The sequence below is a fragment of the Pipra filicauda genome, unplaced genomic scaffold, assembly GCF_003945595.2.
Source record: "Pipra filicauda isolate LSUMZ 115617 unplaced genomic scaffold, ASM394559v2 scaffold199_size1391877_pilon, whole genome shotgun sequence".
NCBI lineage: Eukaryota > Metazoa > Chordata > Aves > Passeriformes > Pipridae > Pipra > Pipra filicauda.
In genome coordinates this window covers 506406-527991 of record NW_024104308.1, presented here as the reverse complement: position 1 = coordinate 527991, position 21586 = coordinate 506406, and the positions used below count along the sequence as shown (strand labels likewise).

At 38.2% G+C, this 21586-nt stretch overlaps 1 protein-coding gene across 16 annotated transcripts in view; it reads left to right on the top strand.

The window, feature by feature from the left end:
* Window positions 1–21586, top strand: part of DOCK10 (dedicator of cytokinesis 10) — a 148472-nt gene that overhangs the window by 94048 nt on the left and 32838 nt on the right. For 13 of the 16 annotated variants that reach the window (XM_039380553.1, XM_039380556.1, XM_039380552.1 and 10 more), the window contains exons 15-28: window positions 2642–2764; window positions 4084–4163; window positions 5231–5418; window positions 6044–6109; window positions 6963–7055; window positions 8941–9064; window positions 9217–9338; window positions 10027–10113; window positions 10657–10749; window positions 12760–12878; window positions 15704–15773; window positions 18836–18949; window positions 20168–20239; window positions 20654–20800. In XM_039380553.1, coding sequence (XP_039236487.1) covers window positions 2642–2764; window positions 4084–4163; window positions 5231–5418; window positions 6044–6109; window positions 6963–7055; window positions 8941–9064; window positions 9217–9338; window positions 10027–10113; window positions 10657–10749; window positions 12760–12878; window positions 15704–15773; window positions 18836–18949; window positions 20168–20239; window positions 20654–20800 — 1498 coding nt within the window. The remainder of the gene's footprint in view (window positions 1–2641; window positions 2765–4083; window positions 4164–5230; window positions 5419–6043; window positions 6110–6962; window positions 7056–8940; window positions 9065–9216; window positions 9339–10026; window positions 10114–10656; window positions 10750–12759; window positions 12879–15703; window positions 15774–18835; window positions 18950–20167; window positions 20240–20653; window positions 20801–21586) is intronic. The other 3 variants (XM_039380557.1, XM_039380547.1, XM_039380550.1) reach the window with 1 other exon arrangement.

Genomic DNA, 21586 nt, shown 5'->3' with positions numbered 1-21586 from the left:
TATCTAGTAATTCTTATTAAAATATCTCTAGTAATATCTCTTGCCTGACAGTAAGACATTGTTACTCTCTTAGACAAATATCAGACTCCTGGACTGTAGCAGTTTCTAATGCATTTCCTTTTTTTGGTGTGACAGTTGTCATTCTCAAATGCTTTCAGTATGTTCACTGTGACAAGGAGCACTCTTGCTCCACATGCAAGGATCTAACAAAACATGGGACTGTGGTTATTTAGCTGCAGCTGTAATACATTGAGTACTTGCTGCTCTGGCAATTCTTCAGTTTTGACGAACCCGGGCAATGGAGACACCAGTACAGTTTGACCAGCAGAAAGTCATCTAACTCTTCTCTGAGGGCATAAAATACAGCTTTTTAAGGAGGGTTATGTTGTTTTCCATGGACATCTAAGTTGCTCATGTAGTAGTAAGAACTTTACATAAATGGAGTATTGTGTGCAAGTTGGAGAGATGGAAATACTTCGCTGTTTTGTAGTGGTTTCATGACCTTAATTTTGTCCTGGGTGCATTATTTAGGCTGGAATATGCTGCTGAACTGATGAGGAGCAGTTCTAGAGGTAAAGCATATGATACCCAGGGAGCACTGATGATGAAGAGCAATAGTTGTGGGCAGAATGACTCTGTTAAGCCCTTCTGACTCCAAACCAGTGTGGCCAGAAAGAAGGAGTGGATGATTGTGGAATGGTATGGGTTGGAAGAGACCTTAAAGATCATGAAGCTGTGTCCTTGAGCCTCCTGAAAGGCAGTGCTCAGTACCACTGATCCAGAGTGAGCTACTTTCAGGTTTTTTTAACTTTTACACTAACATCCTCAGCCCTTCCTTGGTGAGCAGTGCTGAGCAGTGGTTTGCTTGGTGTCAGAGCCTGCCCTGGAATTAGTTAATAAGCTCCAGCAGAGCCTGGGTTTGCTCAGCATCACACTGCAGAGCCCAGTGGCACAGCGGAAATCACTCACCAAATGTTTTAGTCCTCTCTGTTAGTCTGGAGGTGGAAGCAGTGCTGAGTCCAAGAAACATCATAGTGTCACCAATACTGTAATAATTATTAAAGCTTATCTTTTTTCTTTTCTTTCCTTTTTTTTTTTTTGACAGCAGTTTGATAGGATTTGTAAAGTAAGTGGTGGCTGCCAGAAATTAGGTCTGGTTTCTCATTAATAACTTAAGATCTTTGACACAGAGTGTTGGTGTGGACCTTATTTCCCTCTAATAGCTGGAGGCAAAAATCTGATAGAGTTGATTATTCTCTACAGTTGCAAAGAAATGAAATAGGGCAGCTTCTCTCAATTAAGTTAAGATACAGTGCATTTATACTTATACTTGGAATCCTCTTCCAAAGGTTTGCTCTGTTATTTTGCATCTGGCAACAATTTGTCTTGGCATCAATTCTTCTTCTCACTGGCAGTGGAACAGAGAAGTAAATTAAGGAAGCAAGATTGGCCAAATGATTCACAGAACAGCACTTAGTGTCAAGAACATTTTACTTTTGTTAAGCAATGTTTTTTCATACTACAGTTGAATCCAAGGTTCGTTAATTTGGATAGCTGTTACATTATCCGGTCCAGCCAGCATGTGTGATACTTGGGGATATACAAAGGGCACTGGAATGTCTTAATTAAATCTTGAAAGTGTCAATGAGCAGGAATGGAAATATCTGGAAATGTTTTCCTGTGCACACAACAGCTGATATTTATTGTTCTCAGTTATAGATTTTTAACACTTCATTTGGCACTTTGTAGCTGGTTCACCAAAAATTCAGTTGGTGCTCCACAAACCTGTTTTGTGAAGAAAAGTAAGCTGCAGTGAGTTGGTGTCTTGCTCCTGGAGGGCACAGGACAGAATTAATGCATAGGAACATTCATTGAGGTCTCTAACCTGGTTCTGCAAAAGCATTTCTTTGTGTGGTAGGATATGGCGGTTGGGATTTGACAGCTTGCTATGATTTCTCTTATTTAAAATTGTAATGATTTTCCTTGGATAATAACTTCTTGGACAAAGCTACCTATTGAGGTTGTGAATTCTTCAAAATGTTTCCTACAAATGAGGAGTCAGGCTCTTTATTGAAGTGAGGAGTCATGTCCTTGATGGGTGGGAAGGATGGTGAGGTGCCATCAGGTGCAGGGTCCTGGCTCTCAGCCGGGGCTGGTCTCTCTGGGCTGGAGAAGGCAGCCTTGCAGCCAGGCCCATGGAGGGCTAGTTGGGAGCAGAGAGCTGCCTCCAATGAGGAGCTGCGCGCTTCCAGCTTTCCAAAGTGAGACTAAGCTACAGAAGAGGGGGGAAAAGTGGTGGATGTGGAGCTAGATGGTGATCTGTGCCAGCACTAAACCCCAGCGACTCCTGGCTGTGAGCGGTGCCACTGCACTGGCGTCAGTGGGGACCCTGCATCACGTGAGATCAAACCAGGTCTCAAGCCTTTGCAGGGCTGGGACTGCACATGGAAGTAAACTGAAATTGTCTGTGCTCCTGCAAATATACAGCTCAGCAGGGCTTCCTTGTGTGAAGATCGGCAGGGAGCCCTTGAATTTGTGTAAGAATTGACGTCATAACCTCGTTAAAAGATTACATGACAGTTTCAAATGTTCAAACATACGGGTGAGTGCTTATGAACATGTCACTTTTCTTTCTTTATAGACCAGTGTTTAAAGATAATCAGGGAAATGTTGACAGAGACTCCCGATTCTCACCTTTATTCAGGCAAGAAAGTAATAAGATTTCCATGGAAGATTTGATGAAACTAATAGCAGAATACAGAAGGTAAGGAAAAATGTTTAATTTGCTTTAAAAAAGAATAAAAACTTTATAAAGCAGTGCAGAATAATTTTCACTGTTTTTTTTTCTTCATTTAACACAGAGTGCCAAACTGACCATATTAAATTATTTTAAATTAGTGTTTTTCACATTAAGCTATTACCTGCCAAAGGGTGCTTTAGGTTGGACTTTCCAGGAAAACTGAAACGTCATTTGGCACATTAATAAATGCTAGTATAAGCTAAAGATAGTGTTTCCTTAAATTAGCTTCTGTCAGGGGAGAAGTAACTTACTTTAAGTAAAGTAACCTACTTTACTGCAGGTGAAGTAACCAACAAAGGAACATTATCTCAGGGGAAAAAAAATGAAGAAAATAGAAAAAAGGAGAGAGAGAAGTTAAAAACATTCTTTATAGGTTTCCCCACTCCTTGCTTTTGTTTTTTTGAGTCTCCATTACAAACTGAAGAGTGGACATTGAAAGGAAAACCATGTCAAAATGTTTGACAGTGTGTAAATCAGCGAACAGCAGTTTGGCTGGATAGTCTTCCACACAGGTATAAATCAGGTTAATCCTGAGAGCCTATGTTTATGCTGGATAAGTGACATGAGAATTGAACCATGAATTCCTTCTTGTCCCTTCTACTCTAAATGTGCCTAAAAATGAATTAATCTAAATAACTTCTGTTCCATTTGTATTAAAAAGATCACAGAAAGATTGAATGTCAGCTACAGGGAATGGATCAAGCCCACAACTTGCCACGCCTTCTGACTGGTCAGGAAACTTTACTGAAATTCTCTTTGCCCTTAGCAGTCACCACTGCTGTGTTTGTCTCTCTAAAGCATCTCCTAATAAGAGAAATTTAGCATCATGGTTTTGGCACTTCTCAGATTTCTTGGGCACAAGGAATACATCTTGCTCCCTTTTCATGGCACTTGCAGAAGCCATGTTGCTGTGGGCTCCTCTCATCCCAGTGCTCATTGAATTCCTTTTAGGGAACATTTGATTCAGATTTTAGAAAGAAAAAGTAGGTGAGTTAAATCTATAAGGATTGGTTCACCAGTTTTTTCCTCTTCTACAAAATAATATTGCTTGCAAAGAGAAGGCAGGAATGAGAACAAGGAAAAAAAAAACCACAAAACATCATACTTCTTTTCTGCTGTTACATTTAATTTTAACTTAATAGCCAATAGATGTATGTGAAATGTGTTTAATATATATTTCTATCTTAAATCAGGGTCTGGTTTTCATTTTAAATCAATTCCTGTGGTGGGTCTCATCTCCATTGTTCTAATTTTCTAAAATGTTTTCATTTCTGTCCTTGCAGAGCAGAGAAGATTAGCAAAATACAGACCATACCTGGCTGTTTGGAGATTGCAGTTGATTGTGTTCCTTTGGAACATCCAAGTAGGATTCCACTTTAAAATTAATTATTGTAATTAAACAGGACATTTTCATAGGCCTTCTGTATATAATTGCTGCCTCGAGACAGGTAGAAGTGCCTGTTGAGTAGAAAAATGTGTGCAGAGGATTGTTCTTGATTTTTTTTTTTTTAATTTAATTACACCATTGTTTGTTTTATTTTGTACCTGTTTTCAGTGTCTGTGAAAGAGAGGAAAGAGAAACCACGCTACTCTAGATGGCACAGAGCTGCTTCTCCCCAGCCTGTTTGGGCTGCAGAGTGCCTGCGTTATCCTGCAATGGGCAATATCCTCCTGTGCTAGTTTAGAAGGAAGTAAAATTTGATGGAAGGAAGTTAAAATAGGGTTTGAGGAAGGAATCTGTATGCAGGGCTGTCAAATGGCTTTTCCCAACGATAGCTCAGGACAGCCCTAAGTTGGTGACCCCTCTCAGCTGCTTTCACTCAAACAGCCCTTGAGTTCTCACTGAAGTTTAAATGTCTCACTGATTTAATGGCAGAGGCAAAGAAAGTATTCTCTGTCCATTTTCAATCTCTCCCAGTCTGAGTGGTGGGGTGCTTATTTTCATCTTCTGTTTCTTGATCTGATTTCAGGTATCCCAATTGCATCATATATTTAATCTAGTTCTGCACTACTTGTTTTTTCATTTTATTTACTATGTTATTAGATAACAGAAAAACTTGAATGAGATCTTGAGCTGTAAAATTGATTAGAAGCAGCATCACTTCAGTATATTCTGTTGAAACTGTTCATATACCAATTGGGCTGTTATGCCATTAAATGTCATCAGATACTGTGTGTGTCAAAAGAGGCTTCCAATGCTGTACTGCTTAACTCAAGTGAGATAAACCATTTAAGGATGATATATTGCAATTGTTCTGATGTAACATATAAATTTAAGGCATGATTTGACCTGTTGCATCTCATCATTACTCATTCCTTGCAAATTAAGGCAGGATTTTGCATGTTCCATATCAATATTACTTATTCTTAGTAGTAAGACTGTAAAAACAAACATAATATGTGATGGTTCTCTTTTCTGTTCTTTTGAAGACTGTGTAACTTCGTCCTTTATTCCAATCAAACCATTTCATAATATAAAGGAGTATCAACCTACAGTGGAAGTTGAGGAGTTTGTGCAGGAATCAACAAAATATTCTCGACCTTACAGAGTGTACAAGAACCAAATATACATATATCCAAAACACCTCAAGTATGATAGCCAAAAACACTTCAACAAGGTACAGTATGTGACTAATTCAGGCCAACAGTGGGTAGTAGGGTACTGCATGAGCTTTTGCTAGAATGAAGGAGGACTTATAAAAGAGGGGAAAATAGTGATTTCACTCACTTGGCTTTTCACTTTTTCAGTTTTTGCAATCATAAAACACAGTACAATTTTAATTAATTGAATCTGGGTTAATTTTAAATTGTATCAGTGATTCAAAGAGAGATCATGTGGTAATACTTTTTTCCCAATTTTCAGAAGGGCTTTATTTTAATGAAATAATGTGTGCAGATAAAATTAATCTGGCTAATATTTGTAGTTCTTAAGTGAAACCTGAGCACTACTTATATTTTCATGGTGATTGAAAAATAATTAAGGACAAGACATAGGTAAGTGCTGGTCACTTAATAATCTGCTTCTACGCAGTCATTTTGAGGTCTGGCTTGCATTTTGCCAGTTCTTCTGGAGATATTATTTCTAGTGACACCACTGTGACTTAAAGGCATTATAAATATTGATCACCATCTGCATGTTTATCCTATATTTTGAAAAGACCTAATTTCAGCCCTGTAGTTTGCCTGAGTTTTTATGGGTATCCCATTTCTGATCTAAGCTTTAATGCATTCCTGTCTTTCCAGGCGAGGAATATAACAGTGTGCATTGAATTTAAAAGCTCTGATGAAGAAGGAGCAAAGCCACTAAAGGTGAGCTACAAGAGTATATTCAGAGGACACTGTTTCTGAGGACATTACTTATAAAACCCAGGAATAAGGGCCATACTGATGGAAACAGTTAAAGAGTGAATGTTGTCGTACATCCCTCTGCATCTGTCCTGTGGTTCTGTTAGATCCCAGCTTGACATGGTGATTCCAGCTTACAGTGGCACTTTGCAGTGCCAGCTTTCTGACTGGTGGAGGGCAAAGAAGATGATATTAGAAAAATGAACCTTTTTTTACAGTGCAGCTTGCTTATTCTAGAGTTTAGCATTTATCGTACAGTTCTCACTGAGCTCAGGACACTTGATTGAAAAGAGTGAAGCACAAACTTAGAAGGCCCTTAGACTTAATTCTTAACTTCTGCTATTACCCAAGAGCTATTGTGTAGTATAGTTGTGGTCTAATTTCCCCACCAATATGTAAAATTGCCATTACTCAGTAATCAAGAGCCCCCAGACAAACTCTGCCAGAAAGGAGATTGTTAACTGGGATAGCTTTTATAACACTGAAAAGTCAGTAAGGGCACTGTATTGTGTATTGAACTGCATAAACATGAAACAGCTTTTGTAAAGGTTTTTGCAGAAAACTCTGATAACAGCAAAGAAGAAGTCTAATGAGTCTGCATTGCTTAATTGAGCATAGGGTAATTTTCACAGAATCAATGGACTTTTACTGGAAGTATGTATAAAAAGTCCAGGTTTGATCACTTAAAACGTTTCCTTTTAATATTTGATCAAAGTAACGATCAATCTTTCATGACACTGTTTTCAATGTGCATGTGTATTAGATATACCAAGACTAGTATCTTCACAATGTAATTAAACCATGTTCCTTTTATCAGTGCATTTATGGGAAGCCAGGTGGATCATTATTTACAGCATCAGCCTACACCTCTGTGCTACATCATTCCCAGAATCCTGATTTCTATGATGAGGTCAGTCTGCTTTTCCTTTCATTAAATGTCTGCCAGTCCTCATGTTTGCCAATGAGACAGAAAAATATCTGTAAAGAATGCTTCTGTTACAACTGCTTGTGTGTGTGGATGGGCCTGTGTTATGTAGATTGACATGCAGTCTCACATTTTGTTTTCCTTTCTTAAATCGACTCAGTGAATCATTCCTTTTGTAAGATGTTCTGAGTACAGTTAAGATGCTGTAGAATTAATTAGGAACAGTCCAGCTCTCTAAAATGCACGTCTGGATTGCATTAAGGGTCCAGCTGCATCTCTGAATTTAATGGAAACAGTAAACATTATGATGAAGTGTAGAGCCAAGTGTCAGAACAAATCCCTCTCTGAGATATAAGATCTGCATTGGGGCATTTTTGTTGATCCAGTGGTCTGAACAGAATGTACAGTGACGTGTAGTGGCTGCAGCAAGTCATTTAGCTGGTGCTTTTGAGGGTAGAGCTATAGAATAGGGTTCATATGTTGGGCTTTGCCAAATGTTAGTCACACATGCACCTTTATGTTTCACCAACACTAAGTATTGATTCCCCAGACTTTCTGCAGGTGAACTTAATTTCACCCTTAGAGTGACTAGTGTATTTGATGGCCTGTGAATGTTATGTGTCTGTCATGGGTTTTCCACTACTGCTTTATGTGTAGTGATAAGACTGGCAAACAGCATAGTGTATATAGCCAGCATTTTCCAAATTTTTCTTAGAAAAACTTCCCTTTTCAGTAAAGATTTACTTTGATAAAATGGCAGAGCCAAGATCAGCAGTTAATGTACAACTACATGTGATGTATCAATTGTAAGATTCATGTTTAGGAGCTGAGTGAAACTTAAAGCATTACATTTTCAAGATCTTGAACTCCTTGTAAATCCTTTACAAGACATGTCATGGGGTTTAACAGATCTGAAGGTGCCCTTCATGTGATGCTGGTGAGCCATTTGGTTTGGGCAGATTACTTTCAACTTGAACAAAGAGCTGAATTCAGATGTTGATAGCCCGTTTGCCTGGAAGAGCACCTGTCCTAGATGTCCCTAGTACAGCAAGTGCAGTCTTTAAAAGAATGTAGTATGTTAAGAAAAAAGTTGTCTTGATCTCCATGTCTGAGTGCCCATTTCATATGTTTATGCCCAACATAAACATATGTATGTTTATGGTTTTAGATTCTTACCCATAAGCTGATTCAACACTGGAAGCATTTGTCAACAATTTCTAACCCTTACTCTAGCTTGGATAAACTTCATCATAGCTCACAAGGACAAAGGGTCTTTTTTTTTTTTTAGTTCCTATGGTAATATTTTTGATTACTTTGTATTTTTATTCAAATAGATTAATAATTCCTCAAGTCCAGTATGTAGGGATTCATGGATGGTGTGATACAGAGTTTAAGACTGAACAGAAATCATAAATAAAAGTTTATTTCCTTGTCAGCCTTTATTACTTGGTCTTTGCCATGAAATGATGATGGAGTAGCAGAGATGTCATTTGTGTTTTCAGATGGTCATCCTGTAAATATGAGCATGGTGATGGCTATTTATGACTGCTGGAGTGCAGGTGGTCACTTCTAAGCAGGGTCCATCACTCTTTAGTTCTGTCCTTATTCATATTACACTCTTTCACCATAAATGAAAATATTCATCCACAAGACAAAGTGGAAAAAAACTGTTTAAAGTAAAAGTGATAGATGATCATCCTAAAAAATTTCCTTAAGAGAACATTTATTACTATGGGACAAACATTACCCAGTAAAGGCAGGCTGTACTTAGACCTCTGCGTAGAGAGATTTGTCACTCATTTAGCCCATCTCTGATGCCTGGTTTAATCAATTTTTAACCTAAAGTGAGGTGTAACATTTTACATTTCAGGTGAAAATTGAACTTCCCACTCAACTCCATAAGAAACACCACATTCTGTTTTCATTTTATCATGTCACCTGTGACATAAATGCAAAAGCTAATGCCAAAAAGAAAGAGGCTCTGGAAACACCAGGTACCTGTAGTAGAATTACTTTCAATTATAAATATAAATGATGTACATTCAAATAAGGATTGCAAAATTTTTGGCTGGATATTATTGTCTTCCTTTGAACTTCAGAAGCTCGTTTTTTCCAAAGAGTCATGTTTATTTGTTCTTGTGCACAGTGGGATATGCTTGGCTTCCTTTGCTGAAAGATGCCCAGTTAGCTTCCCAAGAACACAACGTGCCAGTGGCAAGCAGTCTGCCTCCCAATTACTTGAGCCTTCAAGAACCAACTAGTGGAAAGGTATTAATTCATCCTTCCCTATTATTCAAATGGTGCAGAGCATTTATTTTCACGTTTTACATGAGATCAGATTTCCATTTGCATTTACTGGGATGTGTAGACAGTAAATAGGGTATCTGTCTTAGAATATTCACTTGCATATCTCTGAGTATAGGAAGTAATATATGTAGCAGTGGACTGAGTGGCATATGCTGCTGATTCACAGGTGTGTATGGGAAAAGTGTATTTTACAGCTATGTGTTCTACAGTGTTATACCTAAGTTCTCCCAAATGTGAATCAGAGTGGTCAGGAATAACTCTCTTCCCAAACTCAAGCCATATGACATTTATTCTCCAGCTGATGTGATCCACAATGGTGATTCATTCTCCAGTTTTGTGGTGTGATATCATATTTTCCCGCTGATCCTGCCCAGCTTGGATTATTTCTGCCTCCTTGTGTTTGTTTTACTATTGTCATGAGGACAGGGTGGGGCAGTGATCTGGTCCCTTGAATGAGGGACAAGCATTGGGCTTGTGTTAAAAAATGGGTTTGTATTGCAGTAATTCTGTGTTTGTGAAAGCACAGTAGCCAGTAGAGTTCATGCACACTCGTGTGCAGAGCTATGCACTGAGAATACTTGAATAAGTAGGAAACTTGAATAAGTAGGAAATAGGTGGGGAAATGTTATTTTTGGTTTTGTTTTAATAGCAGATCGGCTGTGATGTAAAATGGGTAGATAATGGGAAACCACTTTTCAAAGTCTCTACTCTTGTTGTATCGACAGTAAATACTCAGGTAAGCCAACCTTCCTCTTAGCTCTGTTATCTGCTTACAAATAAAAAGTGGCAAGGAATGTCTGAAAGGTGTTCTAAAATCTTGTATGAATTTGTTTCTATAACATTTAACGGTTATTTCAATGTAGAAGGGTGAGATGCCAATGATGGAATACACACTTTAGGGAAAAATAAAAATTGCTTAAGGTCATACCAACAGAAAAATGGTGGAATATCAGTTTAAATAGCAAGAAAATAAATTGTGAGCACCAGAAAGAAAAAAGATTCTGGCCTTTGGATTTCCTTAAATTGTGAGGAAAAAAGTAATCACTCACAACAGTGAAAAAACAGTGGTCAAAGCACCTAGAAACAATTTGTATATAGCAAGCCGTGCTGGGCAATGGGTTGGACTAAATAAGTTGATTTTCTTTCAGTGCCTCACTTCAGTGGTGGGGGCATGGGTGTGTTGTTCATGGGTATCACAGATGATTGCTGTAATCAATTTCTGGTGCTGAATTCTAATCTTTGCTATAACACACATTAATGTGAATGTTTATCATTTTAGGATCCATACCTGAATAACTTTTTCCATCAGTGCCAGGAAAGGGAAAAGGATCTATCTCAGCCTCCTACCTCAAACTTTGTCTATTCTTGTAAGGTAAAGTAACCTATAGCATGAAGTGCACCATACAACTGATTTAGGGCTTTCTCTCAACTCATCCATTGCTGCACAGCTCTAAACAGGCTCACCAGGAGGCAGTGGGTCAGTGACAGCTCTGGTTTGATGTATTTGATGTGACAGATGCATTTCTGATCACAGAGCTGCCTCCCATCCGTTCTCATTTAGAGCATGGCTGCATCTGCCCCACCAGCTTTGATAATCCAACCTATGCCAGACCTCAGATCCTGTTAAAGGATAATGTAATGTTGCTCTAGGAATGAATGGGAAAAGAAGTTATAGTCTGTAGAGCTGCAATATTCCTGCTAATCCTCTCTTGCCTTAAATAAATTCTATCCTTACCTCCTCTAAAAACCTGGATGCTATCCAAAGGACTGCTCAGGGTATTTTGTGTGTATAAATCAAGGGTTCTTGTTGCCTGTCAAGTTCTGAAATCAGAAGGAACATACCCTTTCTGCAAAGATGAAGCGAATAAGCAAGAGCTGCATAAAATGTTCCTGTATTCAATAGAGGTCAAAAGCTTTGAGAAGGGAGGAGTATGACAAGCAAATTAGAAAAGCAGCCCGTAAAAGTAAGGCCATGATTCTTTGCCTGTTCATGAGTGCTGAAATTCAGAGTTCTTGCTCTCTAATATGCTTACAGAACATGAACAAGCAGATAAGCAAGAAAACTGAAGGGTAGATGTGACATTGTTCCATCTCTGAACTGTGACTCTGAAACATCATGCATATACATTTTTTTATATTTCCTTTTAGCAGTCTGTAAAATTTAATAAGTGTTTTGGGGTTTAGATGTTACTGTCACGTAGGTGCTTTCCCCCTTTCCTTCATTGTTCATATTTTCCTGTTTGAGTGTACCTTAATCAGGTATAAGCTGCTTGGGAAGAGATTTTTGCTTTAGTAAATAAAGAATAAATTCCAATAAATCATGGTCATTCTCTGGGCAAATCCATAAGGGTGGCCACTACTTTTGTTGGTAGATGCAGGTAGACCTGAAAGGAGTGGCTTTGTTTTCAGATACTGTCTTGATGTAAAGAAATTATCAAGAGGCATGTTCACAAATCGAAGCATCAGTGTTATTTAGAGGTTATAGGTCTACAGAATGAAGTCCTTAATTAATTTCTGGGAAGCCATTGAGCATATTAGACAAAGTTTAGGAATCCACAAAAGCTTTACAACTTTCTAGACAGTAGTTGGTTACCTAAACTACCGGAATTGCACTGTTCTTTATTTGCTGTTTGCAGTTTACCTAATTTCAGTAATTTTTATAAGAAAACAAATACAATCTTGTATGCAACGAGAGATCAACTATACAATATAACCAGAGACTAAGTAATTGTCCCCAGAATATTTTGCTTTTATTTATAAATCACTAATACCTTTGTTAGAAGTTCTGGAATGATTTGGAAATGACTGAAATAAAAACCTAGGAGAAATTCAAAGGAGGGTTTTGGTTTTTTTAATTAAAAGCTCAATATCTTTCTTGAATAGAAGAGATAATATAATGTCAGTCCAGTCAGGTTAGCTTGTTAATACTACTTTTTACCACTGTGCTTTTAGCAAAAGTATTTTAGCCACAAGTTCAGTTTATCAGATCTCTGCATTAAAAAAAAATGAGTTTTCATGAAAATAGGAAATGCATGTGTTTGAAAATAGTAATTAACTTCTTTTATTGCCCTGAGATACTTATCCTTAGTGAAATAATGAAATTGATTTGGGTTTCTCTCTTTTCTCTTCTTTTGCCCTTAAGTCAGGGTAGGAAAAAATACTGGAATTCTGAAATATTGGGCAATACCTACAGTTCCGTTGATGATCATATTTAAAACAAAGTCCATTGAGAACCAGTTCTCAACTCAGTTGACCTGTTTTCCTACTGCTACCAGTGCATGTACTGCACTTTACCTGCCAAAGCAGGAAACCTTCATGGCAGTTGTCAGCTTTCATTGCCTGTATTGGAAGTCCCTCATTTTCTTTCTTGTATCCCTTACAGAATTTGCTGAGGATTGAGAAGATCCATGTAATTATGAATTTTCTTCCTATAGTTCTGAATCAACTCTTCTGGGTTTTGGTGCAAAACAGTGATGATGAAGTTACAACAGCTGTGACCAGGTATCTGAATATTTCTTTCTTCACTCAAGGATGCAAATGTAGATGTCAGTCCAATTATAGCTGCTCTATGACATTTAGACTTCAGTAGGTGAGAATGCCTGCTTGCCCCTTAACACAGGGCTCTGCAAATAATGCATGTGTCTGACTGTGATACCAGCCAGGAAATCCTTGACCATGGTGGACACATCTCTCTAACCAGAGGCAATTGTAGGTAAAGTTCTCATTTCTAAGGAGCTAAGTGCTTCCTGACAAAACTGGTTTTCAACTTTGACTTATGTTTGGTTCTGAGGATGTGGCATTCAGCATAGAAAGAGCTTAGCCTATTGCTGCATCCAATACAGAGTCAAAACAACCAGGTCACACTGTTCCAGGGCATTTTTTAATTAGAATATATCAGCGATAACTGAAAAGCAATAGAAGCATTTTCCAGTGAGCGGGCAAACAACTGGAATGATTGCTGAGCCTCTCAGCCTTCGCATAATGAAATTGTCTTTATTGATACTGTTAATCAGGGTAGTGGGAAAAAAAATACTAGAGAGATTATTATTGGTCTCTGCAGGAGGGCAGAAAGTTGCCTTCCATTTACTTCTGGCCATAATGGTGTTTGGGTTGTACTTCTGCCAGGAGCTAAACATGGGGACTACAATACTACTAGTAGGAAAAAATTACAACTGTCCCTGCAACCCTGTTGGACTAATCCGCTGTCAGTATACTTTATTTTCTTCCACAGACTGTGCTTCAGAATTAGTTCCTGAAGAAAGATTAATTAGGAAAACTTAAAGGAACAAGGAAGCAGAATTCCCCATCTTAGCCTTGAAAAGCTAGAGTTTCAATCTGCTTTATCAAAGGATTGTGGCATTTTTCAGGGCAAAGTCCAGTTTAACAACAGCTAGGAACTAGGATTAAAAGAACCTTTCCTGGTAAATGTGTGTGATTTCATCAGTGCACACTGTTTTCAAGGGAGAGAGGCCATCAGACCTTTGTTGGGCCCCCTTCGTGGCCAACAAATGAACTGATGTTTAGGCTAGAGAGAATGAAGATTTTAGTCCCAGGTAACAATTTCAATGTCAGTTAACTGACTAGAAAAATGCTGTAGAAGGAGCAGCTGTTTAAACTATAGTTTTAAAGATTACATGGAAAAATGGAATGATGATAATTTTTTTATGCTTCAGATTTTGACTATATGCATCTGGCCAAAAAAAAACCAAGCCAAAAAAACAAAAAGGAGAAGGATCTCAGTGTCTTTTGCTTGCATGTGTGGTAGGTTTTGTGCTGGTAGGACTGATGTCAATGGCAATATGCATGTCTGTTGTGTGTGTCATTCATTGACATGTCCTATATATACCCACAGTGATTTTGTTCTGAATAGCTTGAAGCAGCTTGTGTTGAACTTATTAAAGGCAACAACAACAGAATGAGAGCATAGATTGGCTTATGTGCTGGGCAGAAAACATTCCTTTTATACTCTTATGGTTATTTACTTGTCTGGGGGCCCAGTCGTGTCATCATTTCTTTGTCACATCTTTGCCAGAACTCATTTCGGTTTCAAAGCAGAATAAAGGCTGAAGGATTGAAATGGACAGAATTCATTCTGTCATAGCTTTTGTGTTTTGCTACAAGTTTTACTTCTCCTACTAACAGCAAGAAATTAGATATATTAAAAATACTGACTTAAAGAGAATTATAAAGCTTTTGATTCCAGTAATAATTGCCAGGAATCACTCAAGTCACCAAGCTAGTCAAAAGGGGTATTTGTATGTGGACCACAGTCAGGCATATTAATAACCTATTTTAGTCACACAGTTACTATGCATACCCCTCAATTTGAGATATGGTTCACTAATATTTGACATTTGAGTATCATGAACTGTTTCCTAGCCATCCTTTTAACATAAAAATTAGATTATAAAAGAGTCTTTTCTATATTAAGTACCCTGAAAAAATGAGATCCCAATAATCAAAAGGAAATTGTGGTCAAGTTGAAGAAGACTTCTTGACCAGACTTGTGCTTTCTGAAGCAGGATGATCTCAAACAAAGATGGCCCAGGTACAAATTGAAGAAGAAACTTTGCTGAAGTGCTTGGTCTCAGGTAGTGCCATGTCTGCTGTTAGTAGGAACTCAGGTTTTGAGAGTGAGTGCTGGCATGACCCAAGCAATTTTCTTCCCTGTTGCAGACTCCCAAGCTGATCTGCAGATGCTCAAAGCATCTATGGTCACACCCAGTGTCCAGCCTCTCCCTGCTGTGCAGTAACAAGAGGATGCTTAGCTCAGCCTCTTGTGCTGGGACTGGGTCCAAGGATATGGGCAAACAGTGCAGGAGAGGGGCCTGCTCGGGCTTCAGCCCAGGCTTGTGTTTGTTTTTGATGAACAATGACATCATATGCAAAATACCAGAGAATTTACAGAATTAAAAAGATCTGAGAGAACCAAACAAGTAGCACTCCCAGAGAAAGGTGCTCTTGCCTCTCTGTTTCACTAACATACTCTAATTTTTGTTATTCCTAAGTATCCAAGGTGTGTATAAGCTTTAGTTGATTAACATTTTCTTTTGTTGTGATGACAGTACATTATCCTTAAAACTGGGTGCATTTTGTTTGGCCAATGCATATGTAACAGCACAATCCATGCAAGTGGAGAGCCCAAGGAATGACTGGGTTTTTTTCCAGGGGACAGTTTCTGTACACGCCATTCATCATTTGGATCACATCCTTCATGGACTGTTTTACCTGAGCTTACAGTAACAGGACAATGTGATGCACCAGGTGGACTTTCTCTGCCTTATGAACCAAAACAGCTCAATTTTTTTTCTTTCTTTATCTTGCAGAGTTCTTACCAACATTGTTGCTAAGTGCCATGAAGAACAATTAGACAACTGCATCAATTCTTATGTGACGGTATGGTTGCTGTTGTAATGTTAACTACTGGGGGTTTGGTGGAGGGGTTTGGTGGTTTTGTGCATTTTTTTCCTATTTATTGATTGTACTTGTTTGTGGCTTTTCCTGCATTTGCATCATAACTTTCTACCACTAGTGACTGTGTGACTGTAGTGAGGAAACTAACTTAAAAACTGTTCCTTTGACGAGAATGAGGAGTTGCTCAGGTCTCCTCTGCCTGGTGCAGCTTTTTTTTCCATCAGATACCAAAGTTGAGCAAGCACAGGAGCAGGAAGCTGCAGTGCACTCAACTGATAACTAGAACTTACATTTTAGAAGCAAAACCTGGTGCAAATACACTGCCACTGAACTGCTAGGAGTGTAGTTCACCTTAGTGTCAGTCTTTGTGAAATGGTGCTAAACAGAATTTTCCACCATGCAGGGTTTGAGAAGGAAGGAAGGGGAAAATAACCACATGAAAGATCATGAAACTTCAGCCAGATAGATACTAGCAAGAGATATTTAATGCAACACTCCTCTTGACTGTGATGGGATTTATCACTATGAAGTATCTGGCCATCTATATTATATAGGTACAGGGCTACCTTCATTGCAGTTGAAAAGGGTCCACAAGTAATTTTTATGAACTAGGTACTTCTTGGTGCTTTTCCTGGTTGCAAGGTGGCTGCATGTCTCTTAGGAATCTATAGCTTTTTAACTTCTGATTATGAAGTCATGATTTTAGTTTCAAGATCCCATGTTTTTGCATTTGCTCTTGTACATGAATTCTTTTCTCATCTGTGGAGTTCAGATTCTCATAACTTTTCCCTGTTTACTCAGCTTTTTTCATCCATTATTGTTTTGAAGAATAGGGTATATTTAGAATAAATATGGCTATGTTCTGTGTAGGGAGTTTGGGTCTGGAGAAGCTGTAGTATAACTTAAAATAACAAAGGAGTGGCCTCTTTAAAGATGATCTCCTTGTTTTCTGTATCAGTTGAATATCCATTAAATGAATATGAATAATGCTGTTGGCCAGAAAGTTTCTCATCATCAGTAGATTTGGGTAACAGCTTTATAAGCTGAGAATTTTATGAAGCAGCGTGTTTTTAAGTAGAAGCATACATTAACTCCTGTTACTGGCACAGGCAGAAAAATCCATCAGCACTTAAGGGTGTTACACTTATTTTTTCCCTTCACTTGCCTTTATTGTTTTCTCTCACTTTTAGTTGCAGGAGAGAGGGCTGGAAAATTTTATTGTAGTCATACTAGATGAATCAGTAATGAGAAAGTTGTAAAATCTCTGATTATTATGTTTATTAACTTATTTGTGTATTTCAAATAGCAACATAGAGGAGAATTGCAGGTTGTTAGAAGAATTGAAGTAGATATTGCCATCACTTTGTCTCTTGACCTGCTCTGGTCAGTGATGACAGAACTAATGGAGGTTGTGATAGCAATGAGAAACCACTCACAGTCATGGAAAGAAGCTATGAGAGACACACAGTATGATGGGCTTCTGGCTGTAATGATATCCTGCTTCACTGTGCAAGAAGTAGTTTTCATGAAGTACATTTCATTTGTGGATGATGAGTAATATACATGACATAAGTTTGGAAGGAGGTGTTTAAATTAATTTTAGGAATAAAGTAAAGGCAAATACATTCCTGATAAACTGGAAGCTTTAGCATGTTCGTGGGCAGAATAATGAAAATAGTTTAGGAGTTAGGTTGCTAAATGTGAAAACAGTTCAATTTCAGTGTTTACAACTGTTGGTTGATATTTCCATGGTATGGATTTACTTTCATACTTTAGGAATGTATGTGTTTACAGATCATGTACCTCAGCATCTGAGTAGTTCAATTTTAGTCTCAAGTACTCCAATTCAAGCATGGAAGAATTCTGCTGAGGTCCAGCAGAGCTGTTCAGGCTCCAAAATAAATAACCCGTGTAACATTTAAATATAGTTAATTAAATAGGTATTGAAACCTCATCTACTCAATAACTTTTAAAAATTGCAGTAAACACTTACTGAAAGAACCAGCTAAATATCTTTGAAACTACAGGTGATTATTAAGCTACACCATAAGTTCGTGTAGCCTGTTTTCCCATTTCCAGCTGCAGTCAGAAACCAATAACTGTAATCGCTTTTTTTTCCCCATCTGTAAGGAAACAAATATCTGGTTTACAAATGCTGTTTTGGGAATAAGGAAGTTGAGAATTGTGAGTCACAATGCAGTAATAATGCAAAATTACACTGACTTTAGTAACTGGACCCAGAAGTGCCAAACTGCATAGGGAGAAGCTATAGCATCTGCTATGGAAACAAGGCTGCATACTAATAAGATATTTTCAAGGGATATTCCTTTCTTTTGCCAACCTGGTTGTATTGAAAAGGTATTTGGTCCCAACTGATGCACTGTTGGAGCTCTTGCTTAAGGGAAGGCACAGTGGTACTGAATTGTTAGCTTAACATGTTGAATAAAACTCATAGTAGATTTATGAGTTCCGAGCAACTCGGTAGATAAGTTCCTTTCTTGAGGGCTTGGTTTCTGAGAGGGGTATAGTTTTCCCCTTCTATCAGCTCCAGTGGGTGCTCTACACCTTTCAGGATGAAGAGTTGTTACCAGCTCTGACTAGCTGTTGCCACTGGAAGAAAGGAGCAAGTGAAAGGTGGCCCTGATTAGGTGGGTGAAAAACCCTCCATACTTCCTCTGCTTGCTTAATCTTTTCTTTCCTGGTGAGCTGGCTTGAAAGGCAGTTTAGACATGTCAGGATCCTATGCTCTATTAAAAAAATAAATTCAAGTGCTGATTTTAATAAAAATTTCCTCTTGATTCACATTAAGCTGAAATCAACAGGAAGTTGTGTTTGAAACTGGGATTTTGTAGGGGAGCAGTGTTGTGCCATTACTGCCAGGGAAACTAAACTTTATGTGAATGGACTGTTCAGTTGAGATATTTTGGCAACAAAGATTGCCAGCTGTTGGTTGTATATAAATAATTTATCGTCACCGACTGAGGGGTTTTTATATTTGTTGTAATGCACATTTTGATAATTTTTATTTTTCCTTTCTTCTCCAGTATGTGTTCAGGACCAAATCATTTGATGGAAGAACTGTTCATGAGGAGCTGTCCAAGAATATGACTGGTCTTCTGAAATCAAATGAACAAGTAACAGTGAAACAGGTTTTAAAGGTGAACGATAGCTTGAATTAGCACATTTATAGTTTTACTACTGGTCTTCTGCCTGAAACTCACTTGTCTCATTTCTTTCTCCTCTCCCCTTTCCCTGCATGAGCTTTTTGCAAACCACATCCTGCAGTGATTCAACAGTTAGACTTAGCACACCTGCTGCAGGTTCTCAGCATAACACATTTCTCAGAATGTGGTTTGCATAATAAAAGTTCCTTCTGTCTGTTACAGCTCTGTCTGAGTTGGAAACCTAATTCTTACACAATATGATGTGGGCAATTACTCTCAGGATGCTTTGTTTTAATTTTTAATTTGGAAGATGCAGGGAAAATATTCATCTGTATGTAGGATGTTTACATCTGATTTCCTCTCATAATCACCTTTGATTAACAGTTACCAAAATAGAATGATTGAGGTTTCCTGAGGTTTCTCACATCAAACCAGGTCTCAGAAATTCATACATGTGTAAGGCCCATCACTGAGCCTCTCAGTTATGGTACAAGAGCTAGCTAGTCCAGCTCAGGAATTCCCAGTGGCAAAAATACACTCACTTGTTTAAAAAGAACCAGTTCTGATTTCCGGTGCTGAGCCACTGCAATAGCAAAAAGTGGGCTGAAAAAAGCAGAAATGCTAGCCTGCAGGAAACCTGGGCCATCCAAAAGTACTTGTGGTTGGGTTTGTTTAGGGGTGGCTGGGGTTTTTTTGCAATTTGTAAGCTTTTTGAGTGTATTTGTCTCACATATCTGAGGATACAGATATCTGTATCCCACCTATTCACTGTTACAAATGATACTTGAAGAACCACTCTGTTCATGTTTTAAACAAGTACCATCTTATTCTGTGCCAAATTCCAGTCTGCTGAAACTAACAAAGCAGTTTTATTCTCTGAGATTCTCTGCATCACACTTTTCTGCCAGTTACCTGCAAACAAACCATGAAGACAGTGCTCAGTAGGAATGGGAAGATTATAGGAGTGGTGCCTGGGGGCTCCTTGTTGCACAAAACCACAATGACAAAATGCTGATGGCTTCAGCTCTCTTAAGGACATAATCCAGTGTTACTCAAATACATGACACTTAGATTTTTAAATTTACTTTTCGCATAGTTTTTATCATTGTGCATTACTGAGACATGCAATCCATCTGTAAGGAATGGTAATGCATCATAAAGTATTTATTCAAGTAATCATTTTTCATTCACTCTTTTCCTTCTTTTGAACAGCATTCCTGGTTCTTCTTCGCAGTTATCTTAAAATCAATGGCACAGCACTTGGTTGATACAAACAAAACAAAGGTAAGTATATGCATAAGCTCATCAAGTAGGCAATCCTTCTCTTAGGGAAAATATAAAATGCAGAATCCTGGGAAATACACATATTTGAACTTTTCTCCTTGACTGGTCAATAAAATAAATGCTGCTATACTTTGTAAAATATTCAGTTTACCTAAAAAAAAAAATTATATTACCTGCTAGGCTCAAACCTATTCTTGACTGTACAAGAACTGAGGATAGGTTTCCTGCTTTCTTGTGGACCAGATTTTTCTGTTTGGAGTTTATTCTCAGAATAGATCCGTGGAATTCTAGGAATACTTTTCTTCTATGTTGAATGGCCTGTGCTTTAATGTCTTCATTGTTGGCATGAATGTACTTTCAGGTTTAATGTGCAGCATCATACACTCTCAAGTTGATGATCTATTCCCTGCTTAGGTTTCTCGAACTCGGAGGTTTCCAGAATCATTTCAAGCTGAGCTGGATACCCTTGTGATGATTTTAGCAGACCATGTTCTTTGGAAGTACAAGGATTCTCTTGAAGAAACCAGGAATGCAAACTACAGCACTGCCAAATTTCTCAAGGTGAGATGTTTTGTCATTACAGCATGTGCACTTATTTACCCATACTTAATGCAAACTAGAAACTATTCTAGTCCAGTCAGAGGGATTAAAACCAATTCTGAGTGAATGATGGCTCAGTTTCCAAGTTCAGTGTTGGATTGTTTCATTTTCTATGGCCTTGGGTCTTTGAGATTGCAAAAAGCTTTATGTAAGTCTGCTTTAAATCAATTGTAATTCATTTCTGTGTATGAAGTTTTCAGCTTTTACAGATTCTTAAATTACGTTCAAATGGGTAAAAAGTTTGGTAAGGAATGAGACTGTAGTTAGAGTTGAGCTGGTATTTTTTCTTTAAATGCTATAGCCCTGAGTGACTATGGGTGGATTAATTGTTCCTAATTGAGGAACCATGTTTGAATGTGTGTGGCAGAAGGCTCAGGGCTTTTCTAGTTTTGCAGAGTTCAGGAACTGCAGAAAAGGAGAGAACTGAAGATTGCACTCTCTATCTGGTAGGCTGACTCTGCAAGTTAAAAATGTCAGTAACTGTAGAACCAGGGCCCTCAAAAACCTTTACAACTTCTGTCAATATTTAGTCCCATCAGTCAAGAAGAGCTTGTAGTAGTACTTGGTCCCAGAGAGAGAACACAGCTCAGACAATGAGTATTGTGGCTGGACTGATTCCTCACAAGTCACTGCCCTGTTGCTGAGAGAGATGTTCAGGTCAGTTCCCATCATGTGCCACCTCTAACAATGGAGTGGTGCCACATGTGAATGACTTTCATTAGGTAAGCTTTCTCTAGTGCACTGTGA